The 23,309-nt window shown below is 36.2% G+C and overlaps 2 protein-coding genes and 1 non-coding gene across 4 annotated transcripts; 1 reads left to right on the top strand and 2 right to left on the bottom strand.

The window, feature by feature from the left end:
* Positions 1–635: 635 nt before the first annotated feature.
* On the bottom strand, positions 636–12,328 carry Fer1HCH (ferritin 1 heavy chain). Of its 2 annotated transcripts, XM_028312385.1 has the most exons (6): positions 12,191–12,328; positions 11,407–11,481; positions 3,757–3,899; positions 2,953–3,087; positions 1,450–1,584; positions 663–1,074 (listed from the first exon to the last, which is right to left on the bottom strand). In XM_028312385.1, the coding sequence occupies exons 2-6, from the start codon at positions 11,471–11,473 to the stop codon at positions 919–921; spliced, it is 636 nt and encodes a 211-aa protein (XP_028168186.1). In that variant the 5' UTR covers positions 11,474–11,481; positions 12,191–12,328; the 3' UTR covers positions 663–918. The 2 variants fall into 2 exon arrangements, with proteins under 2 accessions (XP_028168185.1, XP_028168186.1); XM_028312384.1 differs by lacking the exon at positions 12,191–12,328 and having other exon boundaries at positions 636–1,074; positions 11,407–11,708.
* Positions 12,194–23,079, top strand: Fer2LCH (ferritin 2 light chain). The gene is made up of 5 exons (XM_028312383.1): positions 12,194–12,494; positions 15,671–15,789; positions 20,623–20,856; positions 21,671–21,849; positions 22,636–23,079. Exons 2-5 carry the CDS (start codon positions 15,675–15,677, stop codon positions 22,792–22,794), a joined length of 687 nt encoding a protein of 228 aa, XP_028168184.1. The 5' UTR covers positions 12,194–12,494; positions 15,671–15,674; the 3' UTR covers positions 22,795–23,079.
* On the bottom strand, positions 13,534–13,604 carry TRNAG-GCC (transfer RNA glycine (anticodon GCC)). The gene has a single exon. It is a non-coding gene; the product is annotated as a tRNA-Gly (tRNA).
* Positions 23,080–23,309: the final 230 nt, after the last annotated feature.

The raw sequence follows: 23,309 nt of genomic DNA, 5'->3' as shown, positions 1-23,309 counted from the left end.
TCCCGTTTTTAGCCTTTGGGTATTATTGTTACGTGCTCTGTGGGTCTAGACAAAGTGCAAATTATAATCGCAAACCAGTCGAAAAGTGGTCGAAATCCCCTTTTTTGTATGGAGTTTTGACGGATTCGATTTTCGATTCGATCAAAAAGTGCGTTTTGTCTAGGGGGGCTGCTCTGTGCCTTAGGGCACCGGAACCCATGGAGGTACCTAAAGGAACCCTACAAAATGACATCCTAATGATCCCAACCAACGGACATTGACAGCTAGTGATGTAACAACTCAATTAAGTAAATCTAAATCGATGGCAATCAGTAAGTAGGTACATAAAAGAAAGAAAAATATTATAGATGTCGCTACTGTTTTTCACGCTAAAGACGAAACATTTTTTCTTCTCGCTTGCGGTTTGCGCTTAGATAATAACAAAGGAAAAGAGGATTTATTACATAAATAAACTTTGTTCTAAAAAATCAGTATCGAAATAAATTGGTAGGCTTGTAAATATTTTGAGAAGGAATAAAAGATTTTCATCGGATGGTTAAACTTTATTTCTAAGAAAAACAATAAACAATGAACAATTTTGGAACGCAAAGTATAAAATAAAATATTGTTGGAAATTACAAGTTTTTTAATTTAATGTATCACATGGGTATCATAAAACTCTAAATTGACTTTATACCTGAATGGCTTAGTGGAGTATATCGTTTAAATTCTTACACTACTTTTGTACAATACTAGTTACATGAAGTCTAATTTCTGACGCACCTACATCGAAAAATTTTGTGAAAATAATGTTTTATGAATCCCGCTATAGGTACCTAAAAACTTCGACAAGATGGCTGAATTCGAAAAGTCAAATAATAATGCGGGAATTTTGTACTGGATATGACTTTTTGCTTTTTTTGTGACTGGCACAGGCGTTTAGACGTCCATGCCGAGGAGTTTCTTGTCGAAGATGAACTCGCCGAGCGATGGGTGGCGTTCCAGCATCTTCTTGAGGGTGGATGCTTTTCCGGCGAGGTCGCGCTGGCCCTTGTATTGTTCTTCCAAGAACTCGCCAGTCAAGTAGTCGACAAGCTGCGAAAATAAGAAAAATATTATACTCTATTTCTAAACAAAATAGGAATCTCAAAATCGTTACAATGTAAGATACGCCTGTATTCACAAAATATGCTTGCTTAAGTGAAGCAGCAAATCAAACGCACAGCGTTGAATAGAGCTCTGTGATTGGTTCGTGTGTCACCCTGTGCGTCCACGCGCAAGGTGAGACCTCATAGAATGTTTGTAAATACGGGCGTATGTTTCTAAACTATGCAAATCAATCAGTCTTTTGTTAAGTCCGCACTAAAATAGGGCACAACAATCTTACACATATTTTCACCGTTCGTCTTTTGTCAGAAAAACATACAAACAAAGATAGCACTAATAACAAAGGATCATAACGGCACTTACGTGGTAGTCGTTGAACTCGCTGTCGTCTTCGCAGGCGTGGATGACGGTGCGGATGCTCTTGGTGACGTCACTCTCCATCTTCACGGCGTGTTCCAAAGCTTCCACGCCGTTGGCCCACTGGTTGCGTTCGGGAGGCTGTAGAAGACCATTATTATTAGGAACTAGCTTTTGCCCGCGTTGCACTTACTTACTTTTAACACTTTAGGTGTGAATTTAGGAATGATGATGATCGCGATGCCTACCCTTTGTGCCTTTCAGTGCAATGCATTCAGTGGTTTGTAATCCTCTAAGGTGATTAAGCTGTGTACCTATTCATAGTCAGTCAGACAGTAGCGGTTCCTTAAATCGATACCTAATGCTTCTCTCCTCGATATTATTTCTCTCCATTTTATGTAGGTAACTACTTGGTTGGCAAAGAAAGCCTTTTAGTATTTGATCCTATATTTGTTCGTAATCGTGTTACAATTTCCAACATAATAATTAACTTTTTAAAAAAATAAAACCGACTTCAAATGCGTGAACACAAAAAAAAAACTAAAAATTAAATATATTGCGTATAAAAAAGTTCATCCCCAATTTTCCACCCTTGGGGGTGAAATATTTTCTTCAAATTCGCATGAAACCACCCTTTTGATAATACCTATTCAACAAAAAAATAATCGTTCAAATTGATTTATAATCGGCGGAGATATTGCGTATAAAAAAGTTCATACCCAATTTTCCACCCTTGGGGGTTGTTTTTTCTATTATTAAATTTAAATGGGACCACCCTTGAGGTATTACCCATACGCCGAAAAAAGATTTGTTCAAATCGGTTCATAATTGGCGGAGTTATCGCGTAACAAACATAGAAGAAAAAAAAAACATACGGGTCGAATTGAGAACCTCCTCCTTTTTTGAAGTCGGTTGAAAATAGATTGCGACAATGTTGGTAAGGTATTTGGCATGCCACAGTGTTTATTTTAAGAATTATGCCACTATCTCAATTTTCTCTGTGGAAAATAATTCGAATATAGCAATATGAGACCTGTGTCATGATTTTAGCTTCGTTCCATTCATGACAATGGCATTATTGAACCCTTTATTAGAACTGGGACACCAATCGCATATCTACCCCATGACTCTCTTCTTTTGAATAAAACAAACATGTCCGTTTCGATTATCCAGTTTGATATAATTACATTTATCAAGATGTATCACATAAAATCTAAGCTGTAATCTAGTGATCAATCTCGCATGTCGTTTTAAATCCGCATCTTCTGCCAATCAGCTTTTTATTCGAAATTTAAATGTCATAAATTTTCAGTGCAATTTCCATTGATTATTTCGAATAAGTAACATTTTTATTCGAATTAGATTTATGGGGAGTGTAGGACAAAACGGTCAAATCGTCCATTTACTTCTCGTGATTATAGAGAGAGTCGTCCTCCTCAGTGGAGAAAATAATGGATCTGATGATGAATGAACTCGGCGTGATAATTAGTGAACTAGTGATACACTTACCCTGATGGTGATGAGTGAGGTGACGTCAGAGGTGAGCTCTCCTCGCATCAGCATGTACTCGATGAGCTTCATTGCGTGCTCACGCTCTTCTGAGCCGGCGTCGAAGAATAGCTTGGCAAAACCTGGCCGGTTGACCTGTAGATCAAAAATTTATGTTTGCTTTAGCTCTGTTGGGAAGGCAGTAAGCAAAAAGTCAACGTAGAGATGGTGTTTTTCAACTGGATTTACAGCTACAGGGGATTCTAGCATAACTACTTCCAAATGAATGTCGAAAGACAACAACGATTTTATTGTTCTTATGGCGACAGACTAATCTACACAAGATATGGTTGTAGTAGGCAGACTTAGAACAAACCCTACAGCCTGTTACAACAAAATAGGAATCTCAAGCTAACTTATCTGGTACACTTAAAAATTTCGTCAGGTTCACCCAATGTCTAAGTAGCTCAGATGGTGAGAGCAGTCGCCCGGCAAGCGGTCGCGGGTGTGATTCCCTTAGGCCTTAGGCAATTCGATTTTTTCAAGTTATTTCCTCGTTGAATGGCAATACTAAGCCTTTGTGCAAGGAAAGAGCCAGCATTTAGTTTTTTCGAAATTTTAATTGCCTAATTTAGGGGAAATGGTCTCATATTTGCGCCGTTAGGCTAACTCAGCCAGCATTCTCGCCTCTTTGCCTCACGGACACATTTTTATTTTTGAGTAAAATAAGTTTATATTCTTATTTTGTTCAGAGTTAAGTTTGCCTTAGTTTAAAAAAAATCTGTTTATTGTAAATAAAATTAACAGTTATTTTAAAATACTTACAGTGTCCTTAGAGAAGTGAGCGCCCATGGCAAGGTACTGCAGGGACGCAGCCACCTCCATCTGGATCTGCCGGCGCATGGAGTCGCGGCAGGGCCGGTGCATCGTGATCCATTCCTTCGGGATGGTCACGGGGTTGACGCTGCCTGGAAATTGTAAAAGAGATTGTTAATCAACAGAACTTGTCCTGAAGTGGTGGCATAGCTATATAATTAATATTATTCCATGACATTCTATCAATTTCTGCACCATCGCTGTCAGGAATCTTATCAATGATAAAAAAAAAAAATATTCGAAATCATTGACAATTATTGATGGCGCGATTTTTTTACAATCTATCAATAAAACATTTTAAAAGAGATCATTGAAGGTGATACCTACTTTTTAAACTTTCTTAAGAGCACCTAGATAGGACATAGAAGTGGTCTTATCGACATGCCTTGTTGCACGTACGAGTTATCGTGCATGGGTCATCAACATGTAAAGATATTAGACGTCAATTTCATACAATGTATGACAGAAGATTAGATTAGAAAATCTTAGGACAACAATCTTACGTCTGTACCTATTTACTTATTTACGGCCGAATACTGAAACGCCATTTAAATATTTGACGGCTTCTCAAATAGTTAAGCAGCTCCTAAACTTACATTTCGCATACTCAAAACAATATCTGAGCAGTTCTCAATTTTTAAGCACCTCTCAAATTAAGTTGCACTCAAACGCCACTTAAATGAATTTTCGCATACTGAAACGCCATTCAACGCTAAGCATTACTCAAACAACTGTCAAATCGTCTTAAGCAGCTGTTAAATTTGAGAGTGCTTGCGCGGTATCTTAAATCCTATTCTAATACCTAAATCGACCTAAATAGTGGTAAATAATGTGTGTCATCGTTATCATTTCTTTCGAGGCTCGAGGAAATACCTAGATCTAATNAAACATGCTTATTTCTGAGGAATAATATGGGGACATCGCATAGTAGCATTTCCAAGAGTTGTTGATTTGTCAATTTGATGCTCTGTCAACAATGATAAATGTCAATTGTGGTTACGTTTCGGTCCACGATCGCCACTTATTAGATTTCAACAATAAAAAGTATCACCTTTAAAATTATTTTTTTAATTAAATAAAAATGCAAGCATTAATTTTTTTATATGATAAAACGAGATTTATGTATAATAGAAACTAAAAATAAACTGTTGTATGTTAAGTTGATTGAGTAATATTTCCATAAAAGACAATACATAACCAAACGATGCTGCGTGTAATGGATAAAAAACGTAAAGTTATCATTTGTGTAAATGAAAACATACTTTTTTTGGTAAATGTTGCCATTATGTAAACATTTGAGAGCTGCTTAGCTGATCACGGCTTCAAATCCGTTGAGTGGTGTTTGAGAATACCATTTAAAATTGAAGGATACTTAAATTTAGGAGCCCGTCAGCTGAGTGACAGATTTGAGTAGTGTTTCAGTATTCGGCCGTTAGTCAGACAGTTTTTGTATGTTTTCCTAATCTCTTTTTATAGTTGCCTACCTACAACGATATTTTGAAGGTTAAAGTGTTAAAAAGTTGATCTTAGCTGAGATTTACCTTATTATCAGATATTTAAAAAAAGTATTTTGTTCATAAGGAGACAATAAAAAGAGCGAAATAAGCTTTGTTTCTAAGATCCTTGAAACGTAGGTATTTAGTTGTTCGCTGAAGCTATAAATAACTAAAAATAATTCTACCCACAAAGTTCACAATACCTACGCGAAACAAGACAAACAATGACGCGTTTTTCTTAGACAATGGACATTATTGACCCCGAAACCTTTTCGTATAGATAGACTGTCGATGTTGATACTTTGTCGCAGAACAATCATATTACTTATGTAGGAAGTGAATAATACTTTTCTGTTGCAAATTATTCCTGCCTGAGAAAATCAACGAAACAATTTTTGTGTAGTATAATAGCTATTTATTCATTAATTAGTAAGTAATTATGAAGAATGAGGCAAATAAACTGTTGATTTGCTTGCAAAGAGTGTGTTGTGAATTTAATAATATTGTGAGTACAAACGGACGAACTGATTTTGATTGAGCGCTCTAAGTGATGTCAGAACTAAAAAAAAATAGGTTTATGTCGTGTTGTAGAATTTCTGGATAGGTTTATTTGTTAGGACAAAGTTGGTAATCTAATTTCAATAATGAGATATCTCAATTATAATCTAACCAGTCAAATTAAAGCACTGAACTAGTCCACTTAAATATTTATATCAGTGGGTTTAATGAAAACGCAATCAGTGTGGTGGCAATTAATCTATGTAATTATCAGTTGTAAGCTAATTATCTCTGAATCACGTGTTAAATCCGCACATTACATTGATAGTACACGTTTGAACACATCGATATTATCTACCGTAAATATAACATAGATCGGTACCTATTTTATTATACATTATAAATTTGTGTTTCTAGGCATTTTATGAAGACGCGAAATTATGTTATAGAAGAATCGTGGTTAGCACATTCTGAACTAAAACACTATTTTCATCATTAAGTACATCTTATTTTGCGACAAAGCATTCATGATTACTCATCTTTTTATCTTTCTGTGAATAACAGGGTTTTTCTCTATCAGTCTGTATTAAAAGTATTCCTAAGCAGTAGCTTAGCTTGAATAAACTGAGATAATGCAACAGTTTCAACGAAAACTACAATAAAAAATAAGTTTAAATTGTTTGCACTTTTTCACGAAGACAACAAGAATTAAAAGAATCGAGCAATAACAGACATAGTCAATAGAACAGGCAATCAATTTAGTCCTATTCGTAGGTATTATCAATGGTCCTATTGATTCTTTCTACCAATCGCAGCATGCCCATGCTATGGTACAAAACAACAACTTTTGAGTTTTACTAAATTGGCAGCATGACCAATATTGTGAGCGTCACTAAAATAACAGAGCAAACATTTACGTTTTTGGGACTGTAAACAACTGAAATGAATTTATTGTAGTCCCATACGCAAATTATTAAATAAAGATATTTTTTTAGACGTTCAATAGCAAAGTGTTAACTTTGTATATCGAAACAAAAGGAAACAACAACACAAGCGCCATCTGCAATAAAATAAAAATGAAACCCGTTTCGCGTTGTCACGGCATCACGTGTGAACGGCTGAACCGATTTCGATAATTCTTTTTTTTAAATGTTTGTGGAAGTCCAAGGATGGTTCTTACGGAAAAAAATATTAAGAAAATCTCTACGCTAAGGCGGTACGAAGTTCGCCGGGTCAGCTAGTCTGCAATAAAAAGCTTTTACATGAGAGGCATTGACTAAAGAGCAACTCCTTTTTTTTGGTAGAATCGAAATCATAAAATCGTACAAAAATAAACATTCGATTGTAGACAACACTATCGTCCAAGTGGTGTTTTTTTTAATTTTTGTTGTTTTTCAGTTTACTTTTTAAATACGTGATTTAAGGTCATCCTATCCTACCCTCTTTTTAATTTGCTGCCTTTCATCATGCTAAAAGGGGTAAGTGATAAGTGCCTACTTAACTAATTTTCAACATACTTAACTAAATGTAACTTCAATTGAATCCTAACATAGATATACCTCAAAAACTTATAATGGGACTGCCTGATTAGTAAGTAGGTACATAAACAAGTTAGGGCTCGTTCCCACAGTAATCCAGCGGGATCCAGTAATCAGGATCGCGCAAAACTGTCGTGTTTATTTATTCTTGTTAACACACATTCATGTGTTTGAAATTCGATTTACAATCAGTTTTTGCAGGATAATGCTAACGGGATGTTGTATGAACGTTACCTTACTGTACCTACTACTAGAGCCTGCATAAAACAGTTCCTGCAAAAAACAGGATGTCTCCATGGGAACTAGAACTACCCTTGTATTCAGTTTACCTTTTGTGTTGTTTTCTCTGTGCAATGAATGGCATCATTACCTAAGATGTTTTATTAATCTAAGCCTAAGATGTTATTGATCATTACACCATAAATACAATTTTCATTTTTGTATCAATGAGTAATATGTGTAAATAAACATAATATTATTTATTATGTGCAAATAATGACTTAACTTTTACATAGGAATTTTGTGATTCAGGCATAAAGTTAATATAGTACCTAGCGAAAGAATAATAACTTTATGGGTTCAGGTGTTCCTTGAACACTCACAGACAAAATCTATACTAATATTATAAAGCTGAAGAGTTTGTTTGTTTGTTGGTTTACTTGAACGCGCTAATCTCAGGAACTACTGGTCCGATTTGAAAAATTCTTTCAGTGTTAGATAGCCCATTTATCGAGGAAGGCTATAGGCTATACTCAGAGAGCAGAAATAACAGGAGTAGCAGCGCGCGTTTATTTCCATACAAAAAAATTTCGCCATTTCCTGAGGGGGACGAGGTAATGACATTTGTGTAACAGCTGATGGCGCTGAGACACTATCGATATTTTTGTCGATGAGAATCATTGCTCTATGGTTCATAGTCTATGGCTCGTTTAAAAAAATGATATGAATTAATTTATTATCCTATGGGAGATTCAACATTTCAGATCTCTATTTAAAGGAAAATACGCAAAAGTTTGGCATTTCTTCCCTAGCACGAATACGAATTGTGAAAGTTAAGAGTTATATGAAAAAAACTAAAAAGTCATTTATATAGGCTCTTAAAAAGCACTTTTACACGCCCCAGTATTAACCCTACCACCATTACCCTACACTACCCATGAAATAGGTACCTAATATTCTTATATACCAAACATGACCCACGGCCACACTCCCTTGGCAAAGGGGATCGACTATCAGCCTTAGGCCCGGTTTCCACCAAAGCAGAGCGGTACGGAGACGAGAGATGTACGACGAAGCTGGCAGGCTATTTCCACCAAAGCGGAGCGGAGAAGAGCGCAGCGGTGCTGAGACGAGAGGAGATGCGTGAGCTGTGCGTAGCTGTTAGCTGTCAGTCTATTGCTATCTATGAAATACCGCACTGCTCCGCACAACTCCACACCGCTCCGCTCTTCTCCGCACCGCAAGGCAGCGTCAAATTCTATAGAAAATCAAGTGCACCTGATTCTTCTCCTCTTGATTCATTTCCATCGAAGCGGAGGGGAGTGAAGATGTGCAAATAAGGGAATCTGATTGGATTCAAAAAACTTCTCTGCTCCACTCCGCCTTAGTGTAAACCGGGCCTTAGAGGATGAACAGGAGGTGGCATTTTGAGCATTCATGCTCTTTCAATATTCTTTATTACTTTAGCGTATGTGAAGGTACATAGAAGGTTAGTTCAATGTCGAAATTCAACTTTCAAAGATGGTACGGAACTCTGTTTTAATTTTCTTTTGTTCGGTTTATACGTAAAATTATTTACAGGAGAGAAGTAAATCTTTCTAACAATACAATCACCAAGTCGATGTCGATATCGATATTTCATATTGTGCTGTACCACACTAAAATTTCCGCTGGGTGGCCAGCGTATTGAAATAAAAATGTACACACTTTTGACTGACCATAATATGTAAAATAATGAAACAGGCAAATTCCACGAACATAATTAATTGTATTATTACAAACGTTTGGATATAGGATTTATTTACATTAATTAATTAATATATTGGCCAAAGCTGTTATTGGCATTCATACACACTAAACTTCTTTAAGTAAGATTTTCATATAATTACTTTGTATGTAATGTTGTTGGTATGCCTCATTAGATAAATAAATAAATAAATTTTCCAGACTGGCAAAAAAGGAAAGTGAGAAAAACTGAAAAACTTAATTTCAATTTTTATTTACAGAGCAAGAAACTATTAAAAGCCTTGTTTCGAAGGTTAACAAAAATATTCCTACACATTTTTATTATAATAAGTACTTACATTATACACATGACTTGAACAGATAGAGAAAAATGGTGAAAAATACAAATATTATTTATTATTATAGTATATAATAAGATCCAGATATTGCGAGTAGTTGGATCTTTTGGAAATCTGTAAAATAGCGGGAACTTACTTAACACGTTTATTATGTCAGGGTAAATGTGATAAATTGAAAATTATTAATAATCGCCGGTTATTATGAATAATTCCCGACAGTCGAGGTAAAAGTAATAAATGAATTTACATTTATCAGTGATTATTAATAATGTATTAATACTAACAAATATCATAAAAGAGAACACCTATTGGCAGTATCAAATTGTTTGCATAGAATTTCGATTATATTGTTACACAATTAGGAATTTTTGCTTTCCAGTCATTCCAGTGGCAACACTTCTAGAAATTTAGTTTTTTGCAAATTTAGTGTATTAATTAATGTGAAATAAATAAAATAATATTTACCGATGGAATGTAATGTTGTCCTTTTCAAGATTTGATGTTTCAGATCTCTTCTTACAATTAAAAACACTGCAATTCACCATTTTTATCGCAGCACGTTACTCTTCAATAGTGACATTTGGAATATGTCATTGGTGGCGCTGCAACTAGTTTTTATAAACTGAGTGAACCACTGGTCTACTTACATTGCTAGAGGGGATTGCCTGTCAGTTCCACTCCTGTTATTTCTGCTCTCTGGGCTATGCTATACTACATCACGCTACGAGTAATAGGTGCAGAGCAAAAATGAAAAATGTTGCGAAAACGGGTTTTCACACGTATGAAGTCGCGGGCACAGCTAGTACAATATAAATGTTGACTCAAGTCTTTAATTAATGCAATAATTACAGTGTAATGTAGGCTAATATTTATTACATATACTTAAGTATTACATAGTTTAAGTTTTTATGCAACTATGTTAAAAATAGGTTACATGCACAGATTGTACCAGAAGAATGCATTTAAGGTGCACTGAATAATACCTAATTGATTAGGGAAAACCATACATAAATTAGAAATTGGATTTACTCAAAAGAAAATATTGCATCATTCACTAGGTTGGTAGGGTAAATACCCCCTTTGTGGTCACTGCACCTTTTTTGGCCATATAAGATTAAGATTGTTTACTGTCAAAAATACCAAAAAATTAATTATTTCATAAATAGTCAACACTGGAGATTAATTTAAAGAGGCACTATGAAAATACGTAATTTTGTGATTTCTCATAATGCTTCATTAATTAAAAATTTAATGTGACCAAAAACAGTGTAAAAATAAAGATAGCCAAAACTGGTATAAGTAGGTATCTGTACTACCTACTTTATAAACAGAGATCATCATTCTGTAGACTGTAGCTAGCTTCATGCTGTTTTGTCAATGATAATGCAGTAAAAAACCATTTTCTACCTACCTGGTTACTATTTTTTGTTTAACACCTCTATTGTACTAAAAAAAATTACTGAAATATTATTTTCACACATTTTATTTGAATCATAAGACCTAACTAGGTAGGTACATAAGTGGCAACAAAGGAAGTGCGTTGTTATGATACCTAATTGGAGGAAGGTAACCTCTTATTTAAGAAGATAAACAAGACAAAATCTTGTAGTGAAAAACATAAATGTTCCAATTTTTAAACTTTAAAAACAATTCGAATTTCGAAACTATTTAAAATATTCCCGTTGTCTTTTTTAGACCCTATACACAACGATGAATGTCAAAGAGGGTGATTCCAAAACAAAAAAAATAATAAAAATTACTTACATTGTGTAGCCAATGCAGGGGCGCACACCGCCAGGAGAGAAGCGACAGCAAGCAGGATAGTCTTCATTTTTATTTCTAAAATTAAAATCACAGATACTTTGACGACGTAGTTTTTGCAAAAAGATGCAGAGTACTCGCGAAAGTCAGGCCTTTACACACACTGGTGCAGAAGGCGACTTGTATAACAACAAAATGTAACAAAGGGGGCTGACTATAAGCACCGATGGCTCTGATTACACGAAATTATATTACGCATCGATACGACCATCTCGTGTTGACAAGAGGTTTCTACCGAATGACATGAGCGAGCGGGACGGAAAATACCGTCTTGGAACTAAAAACCTCGGAGGTTTTGTGTTTCAAGGCCGACGATGGAATTTTTCCTCATAAGTTTGCTAAATTCTAGACTCTAACGATCATTTTTCTGTATAGATCACCTTTAAAAGGGCACATAATATGATTTCAAACCTACAATATTACTGAAAAGGGCGTAAATACAAAGAAATGATGAAATGTTTGGAAACTTCTCGAAACACAAAACCTCCACCTTTCTTTGTATGACATATCAGGTGACGTCACAGACTAGGCCGAAGTGGGGACAAAGGGATTTGTTATTGAGAGGGGCAGGGTACAAGTGATACCAGCATTACTAATCTACACTTATTAGAGGTACGTCCTTTCGAGAAAAATAACATAATTTATTTATTTAAACTTATTGTGCATCATAAAAATTTTACAATCAAGTCGCGACATCAATTTTATGATAAAACTAGTTCATAAATACCTTGTACCGTTGCGCTTTGTGGTAATTTTAACTGAAACACAGCAACACCAGTTACGCAGCAAACTTCACTAGTGACAAAATAGAATTATTATTTGCTGTCAATACAAATCGAGTGCCGTGTTCTACGGATAAATTGCAATTAACTCACAGTTTTGCCCGTACCCTGGGGCTTTATCAGTTTTATTGCTTCGCAGTTATTGTGTCGGGAGAGCCACCTTCTGCGCCAGTGTGTGTAAAGGTTGCACTTCTGATCTGACGGATCTCGCGTTGATATTTCTATTTTCACCATTTACTCCGCAGTTTGGTAAGTCTTTGTCTCTCAGACTGCTTTATTTCTCAATTATTTTTTTCATCTACCCCATTGCCTTTTTACTACTTACTCGCTTTTTCCTGTGCAAGCAACTTGTGTTCTTTTTTTAAGGTCGTCAATGTATCCCAAGCTTTAAGGAAAAACATTCTAACATTTTTTTTTTCATACAAAATATCAAAATAAAATTCTTTGTATTTTGTTATCATTTTAAAGCAAACAGCATTAAGTTTTTTTTACAATTTATTTAATTTTTTTATTTTATTTTACATTATTTATTTAACATGAAGTTACAAAGTTTTTCCCTAAATATCATTTTATAAATTACCAAAATTAGGTGCTATTACCCTACCATTTGATTATCATTTGATTTTCAGTGTGCTTGGTTAATGTTTTCTTTAAAAATTAGTAACACAAAAACAATCATTATTAAAATGGCAGTAGGAAAAGATTATAGATCATGTTAATGTAATTTGTTACCATAAAGATCTAAGTATTTCTTGTCAAGAATTTGACTACAATTATATCTACGAATTAAGTACTTGTATCTAATTGATAAATTACTTCTAATAGTCACTTATTTGTTTACTAGCTTTCCGCCCGCGGCTTCGCCCGCGTGGAATTTTGTCTGTCACAGAAAAACATTATCGCGCGCGTCCTGTTTCAAAAACCGGGATAAAAACTATCCTATGTTCTTTCCCGGGACTCAAACTATCTCTATGCCAAATTTCATCAAAATCGGTTGCGAGGTTTAAGCGGGAAAGCGTAACAGACAGACAGACAGACAGAGTTACTTTCGCATTTATAATATTAGTTGGGATATAGGTAGTTGGGATTTGTTTAAGATAATGTACCTAATTAAAACTGTATTTCCCAGTAGCTCACATTATGGATCATTGCAATCAATAGAAAAACGTAATTATTATTCAGTTTCAAATTAGTTTCGCCTTTATTTTCTTAAAGAAAGCAAAAAAATACATCAATACAAGATACAAGTCTGTTTTACTAAATTACCAAATAATAAAAGAAAAAAAGATGCATCGGCCGGGAATCGAACCCGGGCCGCCCGCGTGGCAGGCGAGCATTCTACCACTGAACCACCGATGCTTATGACTCCGTGACGAAATTACAAATCTTATAATGTGACTATCATTGCACTAAGAAAAAATGATGAGATTTTGAAAAAACAACAACATTGAACAATTTGTTTTGCAATTTTTATGGCGATAGGTGATGAATAAAAAAAGCGTTGTTTTTTTGTGTTGTTTTGGTATCTGTTGAACGCAAGTTGGTGGTCTTACCTAGTTTTTACCTGAATAGCGTCGTATATCTTTTGTTGTCCTATTAGGTCGGGTTCAAGAGATGAACAGCCTTGTCGCGGGTTCGATGCACGGTCTAGGCACGGTAATACTATCATACAGTATTGTAACTTCATATAAACGGACGAAACGCGAGCTTTCCTTCGAAATTCAAATCTCGGTATGCGCTCGACATGCAAAAGTCGGGGGTGTCGCGAATGTGTCACAGTAATAAACTGACGATGTGTTGTTTTGTAAACAGTAAGTGTTTTTTTTTTAAATAATTACAAGTAACTATTTAGGTATACAGGGTGTTAGGTAAATGGGCTTATAATCCGACACTAGCCCATGTTAACATTGTATGTAAATGGTATGGTTGGTGTAGTCAGTGATATCTTTTTTTTTTAATTTTCATACAAAATAAAATTAATAAAATCAGATTTGTATGAAAATTAAAATTATTAAAATGCTGATATCAATTTTCTGACTTCACCATACCATTTATATGCACACGTTAACATGGGCCAGTGTCTGCTTATAAACCCATTTACCTAACACCCTGTATAATAAATCAAGCATTTTGTACGCCTCAGTCGAGGCGCATACATTTTACGGTCGCAAATTTATAAGATTTGTCACTAAATCTTAACACAAATATATTTTTTTAGTGAAATCTACTAATGACAAGAAAACATGCATTTTTATTTTATCCTATTTCATTCACAAAGTATTTTGTTTGACAAAATAAAAAAAAATACAATCACAAAATAGATTCACAAAACTAGATAGAAATTCTTAGTAGGCAGATGTAGTGAAAATAGGGTCTGCAGGTGGGCAGCCCTATCGCATGTTGTCATATGTTGACGTACCGCGCGGCTGTTGACATTTATTTCAAAAATATGGCCGAGTTGGAATACTGTATAGATAGTATTACCGTGGTCTAGGTTACATAACCCCAGCGAATTGAGATACAATAGAAATCAATTTGTTACCGCGGTCTCATGCGCCCACTTAGCCTAGGCGCAGACCACCGATTTTTAGTCGGCCGATAGTTGGGCCCGATTCTAATTTGTATGAAGAATCGCCCGATACCAAATCGGTGTAATGATTAACAGCTCGACCCAACTATCGGCCAACTAAAAGTCAGTGGTCTGCGTCTAGGCTTAGGGCTCCACGAGATACAAGACAGTCCCCTAGACAAAGTAGCATTCGTATTAAGTGACAGTTTGAATAGCGAATAAGCTAACTTATTTCGCTGTTTGTAACTTATTTCGCTACGTAAGGAAGCAATTGCGAAATTGAATTTCAATGAATGAGTTAGCGATGTCGCGATTAAAAAACCACGCGTGGGTATGATCTTATTTCACTTTGTCTATGGAGGCTGACAGCCTTTCTGAATTGATATTTCCAGCTTGAGCGAGCTTATCTTCTACTTATGAATGAATTTTATGAAAGTACATACTTAAAAGATGAGCAACTATTCCCACCTCTCGTTCCCACCGCTGCAACTCCTGTGTAGCCAGGATCTACAGCTTGACCGCCATTAAAAACCCAACCAATGAAGGTCAAGTTTGTCCCGGGGGAAAGTTAAACTGTCATTGGACTCGCAACGAAATTAATCAGAAGAACATAGGAGGAGTTCCAAATTAAGGTTCGACTTCCCTCCATTGCAAAGCGGATGACAAATGAAAGTTATTAAACCTTTGTTTGTCACCAAGTAATAGAAGATGAGCAAGGCAAAAAAATCAATTCAGAATCACAAAAATCCCTCGAACCATTCGTATCGTCTTCATCTCCGCAACAACTAAACGAATAGCCCAACTACAAAAACTGACAAAATACAACTTTTTAAATTTTATTATTATTTATCCACAGTACAATGAAGGTCATCGCATCAGCCCTCCTGTGCCTCCTGGCCGCCACCGGAGCCCTAGCCGCCGACTCGTGCTACCAGGACGTGTCACTCGACTGCGGGCAGGCCTCCAACACTCTTGGTGAGCATTTAAGACGTATCACACTCTAAAGGGATCGTAACCGTATCAACTCGAGCGGTCAGTATTCTTTGTATGAAACTCCATACTGCAGCACACTGATCCGCGTAACGTAAACGCCTCGTCCCGCGGTTGACAGCGCGCGTCTGTTGATTCCTTTCCGAGTTAATAAGTCTGCTATGACCTTTTTTAATCATGTCCTTTAAGGCCGTTTGCTTTCATCAATCTAGTCCGTCAACTGTCAAATTTTAATCTGTTTTCGATCAAATATCTTGCTTTTACACTTTTTTAATGTTTATAAATAATCTTATTTTGAGCAAAACAGATTGAAACTTGATAGTTGACGGACGGATTTCGATTGGGATTGATTTAGCAACCCGGCGTTAGTCGAGAACTATGTATTTGGTAATTTTATTAATACACAAGATCCGATTTGTATAATAGTTTTCTTGATACGTAATCAGACGTAGACGTGTAAAACCGCACTTACATAAGGGGTAAAATAGTGTTTTTTAGCAAAAGTTGATAAAAGGAGTTAAGTTGCAATCTGCATTTGAGTCTGGTCCAATGACTGGACGTTCACCTAACTGGACATTCTAAGCACTATTTAATGGTTTCAAAAACCCAATTTAAATATTTGCTCTATTATTCATTTTTGTGTTCCAAACCTACAAACACACTAATCTAGTAGCTTTATCTAAACACGAACATGCATATTTATCTAAGCAACATTGTCTCAAGTATCTTATCAATATCCACAGTTGGAAACGATTGTGAGTATATTATGTACCTACTAATGTGTCTAACTGCATGTATAATTATGTATGATGCATGAGCAATATGTTTACCAATAGTTTTCAAGCTATTTTGATTGTTCCTATAAATAGCCAATTTAGAGGTCGCAGCCACGATAGCCGAACGGTGAAGGGCACTGAAGGGGTCGGACTGGCCGACTCGTGATCCGAGGAACGCGGGTTCGAATCCCGCCTCCACTCGACTATTGTAGTGAGCCCATTCGTAACATACTTAAGCATAAAATATTTAGCTTAGTACGAGGGGCTAAACGGGACTATGACTAATTTGTACAAAAACAAATTAGGTAGGTACTATTAGGTGACTTTCCCTAAAACTTGCCCAGTTTTAGGTCCGTATTGAAGAGCGAAGCTTGTAGATTCTGTTTCAACTTTCAAGCATAAATGTAGCTTCTGAATCTACTGTGTGAAGTTAATGACAGACAAGCAGTAGTGTAGCGTGCCTTTGACGAGCCCTACCAATATCACAATTTGTTGGAGGCCCAAAAAAGTAATTTGTATCATGGGGACCCTTTTCATCTAAAAAGGTTTATTGCAAAATTATAGAACTTCCTTAGCAGATGCCTATTTATACGGCAGGTAGACAATGTTGCATGGACTTTGACATCCCTATCTTTCACTTAATGCATGTATTAAACAAAAGAAAGACTAATGACATTTCATGTATTTTTTATTAACCGGCAACAATATTTTTATCTTTACTTGTGGTAATCAATCATTAGACAAAATCATTATTGATAATGTAATTCTTTTGGTTTTCTCCTAATCCCTGATAAACAATTATTACTTTACTGATTTCTGTTTGATTAGCCTTTACAACATAGGCTTACTTATAGTACGAGAGCCCACGACCAAAATTTTTGTCTCATAGCAATACGGCCAAAACCGCATCAAATCGATAGATACGATTATCCTGAACTCGAAAATACCAATATCAGACATTTTCCGCGTAGCGTTTGATCTGACCGAATTTTCAAAATTGTCAAAGAATTTTACCGAACTGCATCATAGCAATATGTCTGATTTGCAGACTGTAGTTGAATGATAGTTCTGAGATACCGGAAACATTATTTTCAGACGTTAGTGGTGTAGCGCAAACCCGTAAAATCACTTAAAAAAATTAAAAATGAGACAAAAAAAATGTCTCATAGCAATACGTCTGAAAATCTTTTTTATTAGTAAATTTTGGTTATTTGATGCGAACAAAACAATTTTCAGACGGAAATGTGAACGCATTAAATTTTGAGACCGTTTTGAAAATGTTAACAAATTTTACCGATCGGTATCATAGCAATATGTCTGAAAATTGTTGGACATGATAAAATAAGTTGTCCACATGTGCAAAAAAGTTATATCAGACAAATTAAGTGTAGCACCTTCTCTATCATACAACTTTTTGATACACTTAAAGTGTCTGAAAACAGGTTATTGGTAATCATGGCAGCAATACGAAAAGTTAAAAAAAATAATTATCCGTATTGCTATGATACAGGTCGGCTAAATTTGTTGACATTTTCAAAAATGCGCACAGGCTATATGCTACGCGCAAAATGTCTGAAAACAAACTTTTTCGTAATACAATTATAAAATCTATGTACATTTTCACTATCAGACGTATTGCTATAATACCGACTGTCTTTTTTTTTTGACACAGCAGAAATGGCCTCCCACTCAGTTGCTACACTTTCGACCGTTACTACACACCTAGTCGGGTTCAGAATCATACAATCTAACGATTTTATAGGGTTTTTGCCGTATTGCTATGACACATGGTTTTGGTCGTGGGCTCTCGTACTATTACTTAAGTAAGCGTAATAAGTAGCGTGTCGTCAGATTGCCCGAATAAATACATACTGATTACATTCTTTTTTTGTACAATTATGTGTCAAGTATGCGTGGTCCCCGTTTTACCCCCAGGGGTGGAGTTTCGTAAAATCCGTTCTTAGTGGATGTTTACATCCTATAAAATTTCAATTTTGTAGGTGACATAGTTTCTGAGATTTTGTGACTTATCAATGAGTGGTATTTCGCATTTATACTACTAGCTTTTCGCACGCGGTTTCGCCCGCGTGGAATTTTGTCTGTGACAGAAAAACGTTATCGCAAACGATATCGTCCCTGTTTCCAAAACCGGGATAAAAACTATCCTATGTCCTTTCCCGGGACTCAAACTATCTCTATGCCTTTCATCAAAATCGATTCATAGTCCAGTCATTCAAGCTTAAATTAGGTAAGAATCTCGGAATTAGAGATACCCAGCTGTAAGTCTGTAAATACTTGTATATTGACACCCTAAAAGTTGTCTCAAACCCTACATATGGTAGGGTGTAAGCAACTATTAAATTTTATGGTCAAAGNACAAATAGCAAAACCCCCCAGGAAATGAGATATTTCAAAAAAAAGCGCAAAAAACCGATTTTTGTGACCGTTGACCTTGAAATTTAATAGTTGCTTACACCCTACCATATGTAGGTTTTGAGACAACTTTTAGGGTGTCAATATACACGTATTTACAGACTTACAGCTGGGTATCTCGAATTCCGAGGTGAACTTACTATAATGACTGGACTATCAGTGGTTTAGGTGTGAAAGCGACACAGACAGGCAGACTTACTTTCGCATTTATAATATTAGTATAGATATAGATTCTGTTACGAGTTGTGACTGTACTCATACTTTCGGTGATATGCAGTTTATTATCTTGACCTGTTAACAACAAACAGTTCTATTGAGGTCACTTTAGGAACCCAAATAGGTATTATCTTTATCAATAAAAGCGAATGGTCACTGACTCATCACGAAATCTCAGAAACTACAAGTGCTTGGAGTCTCAAATTTTGCATGGGGGTTCCTTTTAGAGCGTAGGTGCTCACTAAGACGGGATTTTGCAAACAACCCCTAAGAAGGTAAAACGGGATCCACGCGTACGAAGTCGCGGGCGGCCGCTAGTCTTGTATATCTTTAGTCATGTTCCCGGAACATTCACATTCAATGATAAATGAACAACTGTTTTAGTGACAAATATCGTATTATATTTCACAAACACTCGTTTATATGCGCATGACATTTCATACAGTTGTTTTGTGTACAGCGGCCAATATGCAGAATAAACATGTTGATTGTAAAATTATGCCTATTACGGATTATTCCACTTTGTTCACCTGGGTGAAGAAAGTGGAATTTTTAGCCTAGGCGCAGACCATCGATTTTTCGTCGGCCGATAATTTAGTCGGGCAGTTGATCAGTATGGGCATGTATGGAAGTGCGCACATTACACCGATTGATTCTTCATAGGTACTTTGAATTGGACTCAATTATCGGCCGACTAAAAATCGGTGGTCTGCGCCTAGGCTCATTTTCGTCGTTTGGGAATTAATTCACGTTGATGAACAGATGAATTATTGGGTGAATTAATGCCTAGGTAAAGAAAGGGAACTGTCTTTGTCGAATCAATTCACCGGGGTGAAAATTTTACTCAAAAATAACATTCCTTTATTTTTGAAAAGAAAGAAAAGTTAGGATCATGAAATAGTTCAGTCTCAATTATTCTCAATTTCAGTCGATTGTTTCTTACCATTTCACGAAATTATACAGGGCGAAAGCAATAAGTGATCTCACTCGATTATTTCACGAGCTCTTTCAAACGGTATCAATAAATAGGTTACAGAATTACCTAACTGGATCTATCCGAAAATTATTTTTTTCCAGTTTTTCGATATCTTGAAATAATATCAAGTGAGATCAATAACGTTTCCACTTTCCATCCTGTAAAATTTCCTAATTCTGCTGGCACGTATCTTATGTATGTCAACGTGAAATTGTGAACTCTGTCAGTTTATAATATAACGCGTTAGATTGTAAACTAACAGTGGGTTAGGTTAGGTTAGATTGTAATTTAACTACGTCAGATTATAATCTGACGGAATTCACAATTTTACGGTGGCATGTACATTTACATTCACCATCATAGGGTTTTATGTCTAACACCATCCACAGTCATATCATCCACGTACCTCTCTTCCAGCCCTGCCGAAGTGTAACGCGGTCTACGGCGACTACGACCGCCATGGCGTGGTAGCCACAGAACTAAAAGGCTACGCCAACCTGCACCTAGAGAGGTCATACGAATACCTTCTTTCTGCTGCCTTCTTCAACAACTACCAAACGAACAGGGCTGGATTTAGCAAGCTGTTCAAGAAACTGTCGGATGATGCGTGGGAGAAGACCATTGATCTGATCAAGCATGTCACTATGAGAGGTGAGTGATTTTCTTTACAGATTGTTTCGTATAGGTCTAGCGCGTAACTCAGTCAGTGTCTGAGGTATGGGAGCGGCACGGGAGGAGTGACATGGACATTATGACGTCACACTTCAGATTTGTGAGCATACAAGTGCCCATACGATGCTCTGACGTTGGACCATCAACAAATCAGGGCCCCCCCGTGCGCTCCGCTCTATACCTCAGGCATTGACTGAGTAAAGCGCTGGACCTATAGTATAAGTATACAAGGTAGCCCAACCACAAGTGACAGCCCGAAATGTTCTAAATATTCATGAAAAATTACTGATCAAAATACAGGGTGTTAGGTAAATGGGTATATGAGCCGACACTAGCCCATGTTAACATGGTTATATAAATGGTATGGTGAAGTCAGAAAATTGATATCTTCATTTTAATTATTTTATTTTTCATACAAATCGGATTTTATAAAATTTATTTTGTATGAAAATTAAAAAAAATAAAATGATGATATCAAATTTCTGACTTCACCATACCATTTATATGCCCATGTTAACATGGGCTAGTGTCGGCTCATATACCCATTTACCAAACACCCTGTATAACTCATTAAAATAATTTTAATATCCAAGAAAATATTTAATTTCAAATAATATAAATAAAAATAATATTATATCAACGAAAAGTATTTTATATCCAAGAAAATTTATATAAATAAACAACTTCAACTTCAATTATAGCTTTATAACTTTTAGCGCTTTGTAAAATTGACCAAAAATACGTACCTATTTATTTATTACTTTATATTATTATTTATAATTTCAACTCCCAGGTGACTCAATGGACTTCGCCCAACGCAGCAAGAAAGTGGACAAGAGGAACTACACCGTCGAACTCCACGAGCTGGAGTCTCTGGCCAAGGCTCTGGACTCGCAGAAACAGCTGGCCGAGGTGGCCTTCTTCATCCATCGCGAAGCCACCAGGAACAGCCCCAAGTTGCATGATGCTGAGGTGAGCTTTCTAGAAGTTGCGTTCGTTTCAGCAAAACGTCCACTGCTGCAAGGATTTTCAAACGGGACTATTCACACCTCTTGTTCCCAACTCCTGTGTAGCCAGGATCTACAGCTTGACCGCCGATAACCCACTACCTCAACGCATTCACCTTTCATCCTTTACAAATTCTGTCTACATTTCCAAGTAACATCTGCCGATCTATGTTTTTCTTAAAATAAATGGGTAAAATGTTTTGGCTAACATGCATCCCTAAATTCACTTACACAATAGACAGACGCCAAAATTTTGCGTCACAGTTTTGTTGTAGCGCGAGTTCCGTCCGCCTTTTTTTATAGGTCCATGCCCAACTAGTGAAGGCCAAGTTTGTCCCGGGGGAAAGTTTAACTGTCATCATGTCAAATGTCACAACCAAAAGTCTGAAGAAGATTTAGGTCATTCTGTGGGCCGTAATATCCCATGGCCTAAAAAAAATAAGAAGTTTTTAGAACCATTCAAGACCTTCGCAAAACTCATATTATTAAACTCTTAATACATAAAAAATAGGCACGAATAACTAAAATAAGAGATCTGTGTGCTTAGTGCGAATTACATTGGACGTCGTCGCTAGCTAGTCCGTCAAAAATCTATGAAGATTTTAGTTCTTGAAAGTATCCGCTACGAATCTGTCGTACAATTCTTTTTTAGGCAGTCGCTAGCTAGATATCTTTAGTGTAAACTCGCACTAAGCACACTGCAAATATTTAAAAAAATTCTTGGCATAACTAACTATTATTCTTCCCACAGATCGCCCAATACATGGAAGAGAAATTCGTAGAGGACCAAGCGAAGACGATCCGCGAATTAGCCGGCCACACCACCGACCTCAAGAAATTCATTACCAACGGGCAGGACCTGTCCCTGTCTCTGTACCTATTCGACGAGTACCTCCAGAAGGTCCTCTAAACACGTCCAAACGTGCCACCAAACCTCCACTATTCACAAATTTCAGTTCAAAAAACTACCATTTTTGTTCAAAAAACTACCATTTTCGTTCAAAAACTACCATTTTAGTTAAAAAATTACTATTATAGTAGATTATTTCCCGTTTCAATTTAGTCTGGTACAAAATAGGCTGTTTAATTAATTGTTAAGTGAACTGTATATTATTGTAAGTATAATCTGTGGTATTTAGAAAGCAATGTAGATTTTTGGTTATTTTCAAATAAAGATTAATTCATTAACAACACAGCTATGGTGTTTATTTATTTATTTGGTTATCCGGACGCTCAAAGCTCGCTGAATAAGACGTGATCTGCAGACTATTTAAAATCGAGTATAACCCGATAAAGCTAACTCCGCACCTCGCTGGAATGCTATTCCCTCCCACTTCCCTGCGTCCGTACAAAGCGTCGATGTGACGTCACGGTCGCCCAGTGCGCAGTTAACTAGACCGGATATAGGTATGTAATTAATCAATT

The sequence above is a fragment of the Ostrinia furnacalis genome, unplaced genomic scaffold, assembly GCF_004193835.3.
Source record: "Ostrinia furnacalis isolate ACB-3 unplaced genomic scaffold, ASM419383v2 OfSCF3909, whole genome shotgun sequence".
Lineage (NCBI taxonomy): Eukaryota > Metazoa > Arthropoda > Insecta > Lepidoptera > Crambidae > Ostrinia > Ostrinia furnacalis.
The sequence above is the reverse complement of the archived record's forward strand: the minus strand, read 5'-3'. Positions and strand labels throughout refer to the sequence as shown.